We start from the raw sequence: 7,657 nt of genomic DNA, 5'->3' as shown, positions 1-7,657 counted from the left end.
GTTTCTTTTTTGTCATCTTATCATCAAGCCATTAGAAAGCTGTGCATTTTTGCTTCAGTTGGGATTTTTAACTCCGTTTACAAGCTTTTTGTCGCTTCATGTACTCTTCCTCTGCAGCTATAGTCTTTTACTGTCTTTTGATGTGCTAAAGGTATTTACTTTCTGGTATATTTTCGTTCTACCCCTTAAATGATGCAATATATTTGGTTAAAGTTTTGACTTTTATGCTAAAAACAGTACCTTTTTGCCTCTTCATGTTAACCTTTTTAGTGCATAGCCAGCCTTGGTACCTCTGCGTTCAAGCTCATATTCTTAAAGGTTTCTTTTTTTTGGTACTCTGAAGGGTTTCTTTTTCTTTTATATTACCATTTGTGCTTATTTCTCTATTTTTTTTTTTCTTGTGGAAGTTCCAGCATTCATCAACATACGCTTTTTTATTTTTTTTCTACAGATCCTCTGATTTTTAGGTAATATTGGTATCCTTCGTAAACACGTCTTTCATGTGCATGCATGTGATTTTCTAAGCATTTTGTGAGGAAAAAAAAATCTCATTTTTAAATATTATATAGTTTTGGTGCTTTGATTTTTTTTTTTGACGTATGAACATATTGACTTTGTTTTTCTTTTTGGCGAATGAGCATATTGTTAAAAAAAAAATCTCATTTTGAATATGTAGGTAGAAAAAAAAAATCTTATTTTGAGTATATTAGTAGAAAAAAATATCATGTTGTTGTTTTCACTTTGTTAAGATAATATATCACATGAAAACATAACATAAATATGATACAAATAAAGGGAATACGAAATACAATATTAATAAATAACACGAAAGAAATATGATTTATAATTTTAATAATAATTATATATGGTTTAACAAAATTAAAAACCATATTTCATATTTTTTATTTATATTAATTGTTACACATAATTTTTATAAAATACGTGAAATTTAGTATTTACACGATACAAATACAAAAATTTTTAATCTAATTTTTAAGTCATTATTCTATTTTCTGAATTCTTTAAATTTCTATGTTTATGTTTCTCTAAAAAAAAGATATATCTTTGTTGATTTCTCTTAGGATATTTAAAGTTTAAAAAAAAAATACAATTTTATAAAGAAAAACCATATATATAAATAAACACTATCTAATTTAAGTGAACTAGATACCAAATTATATAAAATGACGAGTTTTAAAATTGTGATATGTCAAGAGTGATTGTTTCTAGTTTTCTCTCTTTTGTTGGTAATAACTAATTTATCAAGTTAAGAGTAATTATTTTTTTCTGCCTGGTTATAGCTAATCTTTTTATCCATGAAATGATACTATTACCTACCTTTTAGGGAATTTGTCTTGTAGCTAATCTTAAGTGCTTACTATATTTTATTTTTCTTTCATGTAAGAAATTTTTTCTTGGTTAGGAAATGGACTCGTCTGAGGATGAGGGAAGTGGGGCAACAGGCACTCTTCCTCCTCCCCTGCCTCTGCCGCGCAATGCAGTACCAAACGAATCAGAATCTGAACCTGCAAAGAAGGTTGTACGTGTCCCAATGGCCAGGAAAGGTTTTGGATCTAAAGGGCAGAAGATATCTATTCTCACAAATCACTTCAAAGTGAATGTTGGAAGTGTTGATGGACATTTCTTCCATTACAGTGTACGTAATTGCTTACTTCGCTCTGCTTCTCTTTTTTTTCTCATTGGTAAATAGAAATTATTGATGCAAGTTTCTTCTTCTTTTGCATTTTGGTTCAACAGGTTTCTCTTTCTTACGAAGATGGTCGCCCAGTGGATGGGAAGGGTGTTGGAAGAAAGGTGATAGATAAGTTGCATGAGACCTACAGCAGTGAGTTGGCTGGAAAGGACTTTGCATATGATGGGGAGAAGAGTTTATTTACTGTTGGTCCTCTCCCAAGTACCAAGCTTGAGTTTCCTGTTGTACTTGTGGATGTTACATCCAACAGGTTGACGTGCACTTTAGATTGATTTGAAGTATTTATACTGCTCCCATTCATTGTCATTAATTTTTTATGTATAGAAACAATAGGAATGCAAGCCCTGATGGCAATGAAAGCCCTAAAGAGCGTGGAAGGAATATATTAAGACATATGCATCAGTCAAAGACTTTTAACGTGGAGATTAGCTTTGCCGCAAAGATTCCCATGCAAGCCATTCAAAATGCTCTGTATGGACAAGAATCAGAAAACTCACAACAAGCCCTGAGGATGCTAGATATCATTTTACGGCAGCATGCTGCAAAACGGTGAGTTAAAATATGTGGCTGCATATTCTTTTCTCCACTTGTAGGTTTTGATCCCGGATATTATATTTATTCGGACATTACAATGACTTTCATAGGGGATGCCTACACGTTCGCCAATCTTTTTTCCAAGATGATGAAAATAATTATACAAACATTGGCGGTGGTGTCCTAGGATGCAGGGGGTTCCATTCAAGTTTCAGAGCTACTCAAGGAGGCCTTTCACTGAATATTGGTTGGAACCTTATCTCTCAGCGCTTTTGCATTTGTGTGCTTTGTATTGTTTGTTTAATTACTATTTCTCTTTGTGTTTCAGATGCATCAAATACAATGATAATTCGGCCCGGTCCAGTATTGGATTTTTTACTTGACAATCAGAATATGAGAGATCCTCACTGCCTGGACTGGAACAAGGTTATCAATAACTACATTTTTTAGCCAAGTGAATTAGAGTTCTTTGCATCAATTATTAATTATTAAACCGCAATTACTTGAAACCCTGAATAGGCAAAACAAGTGCTTAAAAATCTGAGGGTAAAAGTCAGACCATCCAATCTGGAGTACAAGATTACCGGATTGAGTGACCTTTACTGCAAAGATCAGATGTATGGTTTCCTGGTCTCACAATAGTGCTTTTTCTTTGATTTGTGCTAAATTGGCTACTATTTAACTTTGAGCTTTTCCTACTGGCATGTTGTGTAATACTTCAGTTTAAAGTTATTATTTTTTATTTGTTGTGTACTGTGTCCATAATGCAGGTTCTCATGGAAGCAGAAAAGTACGAAGAATGAGACTGGTGAAGCTGAGACTGTGGAGATTACTGTTTATGAATATTTTGTCACCCATCGCAAGATACAGTTGGATTATTCTGCAGATTTGCGATGCATTAATGTTGGCATGCCAAATCGGCCAACATATATTCCTATGGAGGTGAATGGGTGCATTGTGGTTTTGTTTTGTTACATGATATATGCTTAGCAACTAATTCTTGTCTATGATTTGTTGTGCACCTGTTGCAATGCCATAGCTCTGCACTTTGGTGTCCTTGCAACGCTACACAAAAGCGCTATCCACTTTCCAAAGAGCTTCGCTAGTCGAAAAATCAAGGCAGAAGCCTCAAGAAAGACTGAGTATCTTGTCTAACGTAGGTCTATTATAAGTTTTTGACTCTCAACATTCCACTTGTTCTACAACCGATGAGTGTTGCAAATTTTTGTGCAGGCTTTGCATAACAGTAATTATGGGGCTGAACCAATGCTGCGTTCATGTGGTGTTTCTATCAGCTCTAATTTCATCCAAGTGGAAGGCCGTATTCTGCCAGCTCCATGGGTAGGTTAATGATATTTATCTTTCTGAATTTTGTTTGTTTCTTTGATATTTTGTACATGTATGCTGGTTGTTGAGGGTTATTTTAATGATCCTTCTTTTAGATCTACATGCCAATTGAGTTATCTTTTGATGACAGATAAGAGTGGGCGATGGTGAACATTTCTTGCCACGGAATGGGCGATGGAATTTCAACAATAAGGTCTATAGCTTCTTTGCTTTTGCAGCCTTCTATCTTACATATGTTTCATCTCTTGTTTCTCAACAGTTCAGTTATGCTTTCGTAGAGATTTGTGGAGCCAACTAGGATTGAAGATTGGGGTGTTGTTAACTTCTCGGCACGTTGTGATGTAAATAAACTTGTGCGGGATCTGATGAGATGCGGAGAAATGAAAGGAATTGTAAGTTTGTTGTCTAATTTTTGTACTGGTTGTATTGGTATTGTCAGTCAGCACATACGTTATAGAATTCAACTTGTTGGCTCAAGTTCTTTTCCATGTCTCTTTTTCAGCGTGTGGATAGTCCATTAGGTGTGTTCACAGAGATGAATGAGAACAGACGTCTCTCTCCTTTGGGTAGAGTGGAGAAGATGTTTGATGAGCTGCAATCTAAACTTACTCATAAAACTCCACGGTTCCTTCTCTGTCTGCTGCCCGATAGGAAAATTTCCGGTCTTTATGGTGTGCACAAACGCATCTGTTGATACATTGTCTATGCATGTTTTTCTTCAAGCCTTTTGCTTACGTTGTAAGTTCAATGAATTTTCTAAGGTCCATGGAAGCGAAAAAATCTGGGTCACTTTGGCATAGTCACTCAGTGTATGGCTCCAACTAGGTTCAATGACAACTACCTTACGAATCTGCTTCTCAAGATCAATGCAAAGGTCTGCTTCCGTCCAATGATTTTTTTTTTTTTTTTAACTTGAGTCATTCCTCTGGTTGCAGTTCTAATCTTCTGTAGTTAAACCATAAGGGTTATTGTTCTATTTATAATTAAACCTGCTAATATCATAATCTGCTCACAGCTCGGAGGACTGAATTCAATGTTATCAATTGAACAAACACTTTCATTCCCTGTCGTTTCAAGTGTTCCAACTATGATCCTTGGCATGGGTGTGTCACATGGCTCTCCTGGGCAGTCCGATGTCCCGTCAATAGCTGCGGTAGGGAAGATCTTATTCCTTATCATTGGGTTTCTTGAGTTTCAATCAATTGCAAGCAGTTATAGAGATGTGAATTGGCAGTCTCTCTGTACTACAAATTTTGTGAGATTTTTTAATTGTATTTAATTGTAGGTGGTTAACTCCAGGCAGTGGCCTTCGATTTCCCGCTATAGGGCATCTGTTCGGACACAGTCACCCAAGGTTGTAATGGTAGATTCACTATTCAAACGAGTGTCTGACCAGGTGGATGGAGGTCTTATGAGGTACGTTTCAATCTTAAAGTTATTTGACTAACGAAGGGACAAGTATTGGCCAAAATAAGGACATCGTTTATCCAAAAAAAGGGACAAGTTATATGCTGAAAATTTATTTTTTGTATCCTTATTATTGTTTCTCTCTTCTTGCTTGGGGCGTCATTGGGGGTGTGTTGTAATAAGAATATGTTATTCTGCTGGTAATCATTTATGTCGTAGTATTTTAACTTTTGAGAATATAATGTTTATAGTTTGTGTACCTAACGTATTTTCTTTGACATCAGGCAGGCTGTATTGGACTTTTATAGAAGCTCAGGACAGAGAAAGCCTACTCAAATCATCATATTCAGGTTTCTTATTTTACATTTTGCTGTTTCTCACGTTCATTCTATATAATATCAATATTCTAAATCATACATTTTGAAAGAATACATTTTTAGGGAACTCAGGGATGCAAAATTTGGTTTTCCTAGTTCTTAATTGCCACGGCTTGGTCTCTGCTTTGCAAACTCTATTTGTATTGACTTCAAGTAATGGGTGTATTTATTCTTTTAAATCATCTTTTTACTTGTGAAATGCTGTATTGATATTCAAGTATATTTGATCTGCTTAGTCTCTTCATGTTGCTTACAGATTGTACAAGTTGTCCTTTAAACTTTTAATCAACCTAGCATGTTCCTTGCTGCCTGCTGTTTGAAATGCTTCTGAACATTCTCATTTTTTAGCCTTTTCTATTATCCTCATTTTCTGCTCTGGCTATATGACTTAAAATGATGTAAATCCCATCTAATGCCCTAACTAAGATTTAGATTTCTGTTTTGTATGGTTAGGTTCTATGAATGTAACATTTTTTATGAACCATCATATCTCTTTACATATTTCTTGTAATCTAGTTTGCGGTTATTTTGCTGATCTTTCTGTTACATTTTATTCGGATGCTAATGCAATATTGCTTACTTGCTCATTATTCTTGGTTCAACTCAGGGATGGGGTTAGCGAGTCACAGTTCAATCAAGTTTTGAACACTGAACTGGGTCAAATTATTGAGGTATGCAGTAGTGCCCTTCAATCATGGAAACTGAAAATTGTACATTTCTTTTTTAGTTATTCATGCAAAAAAAGTAAGAAAACTGTGCTAGTTATAAATCAGTCTTAAGATGATAGTGCTCGGGATAAAACATCTCTGGTTAACGTTTACTTTATAGGCTTGCAAGTTTCTTGATGAGAATTGGAACCCCCAGTTTGTGGTCATTGCAGCACAAAAAAGTCATCATACAAGGTTTTTCCAGCAGGGATCTCCTGATAATGTTCTACCTGGTGAGGCTCACTCATTATTTGATGCATGTCATCTGGTACCTCTGTTATAGTTGTTAAAATCGATCTTTTTTTTTTTTTAATTATTATGCAGGAACTGTGATAGACAACACAATTTGTCATCCACAGAACAATGACTTTTATCTATGTGCACATGCTGGAATGACTGTAAGTTTTTCTAGAATTTTGTTTCAGTTGATGAATGGTTGTTGATTTTGCAATTTTGTCTCACTTAATTGGTCAGATGTTGCCAACTACATTTGTACTTGCCATCTCTATCCAGAATTCATTGTTTGTATTTTAAGGCTGTCATGTATGTTTTGTTGTGAAAGAAAACTTACAACTGAGATTAAAGTTCCAATTGTGGCTGGTTTCCTCATCCAAGTTGTGCTCGATGCTTTTGCTGTGTCTTATGGGTATAGCCCTTCATCTTTTATTATAATGTTGCTTTGTTTTTATAATTTGTGTTTGCTGTTCAGGGAACCACAAGGCCTACCCATTATCATGTTCTCTTAGATGAGAGTGGATATTCGGTCGACGATCTGCAGGAACTTGTCCATTCTCTATCATATGTGTAAGTGTATAATCATGTGTTGTAATTTCTTCATAGATGTTTTAAGCTGTAATCACTGTTGCATTCCTTGTAATCTCTTTCTAATGCAGGTATCAAAGAAGTACCACTGCCATATCAGTAGGTAAGTATTCTGGTTGAGCTGCTTCCCTAGTGTTTATGATATGCTTTTTCTCAAACGCCAAGTTAATTTGGTTTACCTAATGATTTTCCCACTTGATCTCCAGAGAATAGTTTGCCGTTTTTTGCTTGATTCTGTATTTCCATTTCTTAAAGGTGTTTGTTTCAATCTTACTTTGGATTGCAGTTGCTCCTATTTGCTATGCGCATTTGGCAGCTTCGCAGTTGGGGACTTTCCTGAAGTTTGATGAGGCTCCTGAGACATCCTCAAGCCATGGTGGGGTGACTGCTCCTGGAGCCGTACCTGTTCCGCAGCTGCCGTGGTTGAACAAGAATGTCTCCGATTCTATGTTCTTCTGCTGAGACCTTTGGACCATGTTTTCTATAGGCTTTTGGTTTTACCAACAACTGATCTGAAACTCTTTTTAAGTATATTTATCCTTTAGAGTTAGGGCTATCAGACTTGTTCCGATGATGATGTGCTGTTCTCTGAATCATCATCCATTTTGATTATAAACTTTTTGGATGCTTAGCCCCTAACGTATCTAAAGATATGAATGCTTGACTAGGTAATTCACAGTGGCTTTTTCCTGTTTGGTTTAGAGAAGTGGTTATACTACTGCCCTTTACTCTGTTCTCTTATTTACTGT

At 35.6% G+C, this 7,657-nt stretch overlaps 1 protein-coding gene across 1 annotated transcript; it reads left to right on the top strand.

Annotated features, from left to right (window-relative positions):
• Nucleotides 1-1,426: 1,426 nt before the first annotated feature.
• Nucleotides 1,427-7,370, top strand: LOC111285812 (protein argonaute 4-like). The gene is made up of 22 exons (XM_089763314.1): nucleotides 1,427-1,657; nucleotides 1,759-1,964; nucleotides 2,039-2,263; nucleotides 2,359-2,495; nucleotides 2,577-2,674; nucleotides 2,768-2,865; nucleotides 3,019-3,190; nucleotides 3,288-3,404; nucleotides 3,482-3,589; nucleotides 3,726-3,788; nucleotides 3,874-3,987; nucleotides 4,098-4,266; nucleotides 4,357-4,469; nucleotides 4,611-4,748; nucleotides 4,881-5,011; nucleotides 5,287-5,352; nucleotides 5,987-6,050; nucleotides 6,208-6,319; nucleotides 6,411-6,484; nucleotides 6,796-6,890; nucleotides 6,980-7,011; nucleotides 7,195-7,370. Exons 1-22 carry the CDS (start codon nucleotides 1,427-1,429, stop codon nucleotides 7,368-7,370), a joined length of 2,739 nt encoding a protein of 912 aa, XP_089619440.1.
• Nucleotides 7,371-7,657: the final 287 nt, after the last annotated feature.

Source organism: Durio zibethinus, chromosome 6 (assembly GCF_047325235.1).
Source record: "Durio zibethinus cultivar Kanyao isolate XHJ-2024 chromosome 6, ASM4732523v1, whole genome shotgun sequence".
Taxonomy (NCBI): domain Eukaryota; kingdom Viridiplantae; phylum Streptophyta; class Magnoliopsida; order Malvales; family Malvaceae; genus Durio; species Durio zibethinus.
The sequence above is the reverse complement of the archived record's forward strand: the minus strand, read 5'-3'. Positions and strand labels throughout refer to the sequence as shown.

Coding starts and splice junctions, on each gene's coding strand:
- LOC111285812 (XM_089763314.1), top strand. CDS start 1,427: ATGGACTCGTCTGAGGATGAGGGAAGTGGGGCAACAGGCACTCTTCCT. Junction 3,789..3,873: donor GATGGAATTTCAACAATAAG/GTCTATAGCTTC, acceptor ATGCTTTCGTAG/AGATTTGTGGAGCCAACTAG. Junction 6,891..6,979: donor GTCCATTCTCTATCATATGT/GTAAGTGTATAA, acceptor TTTCTAATGCAG/GTATCAAAGAAGTACCACTG.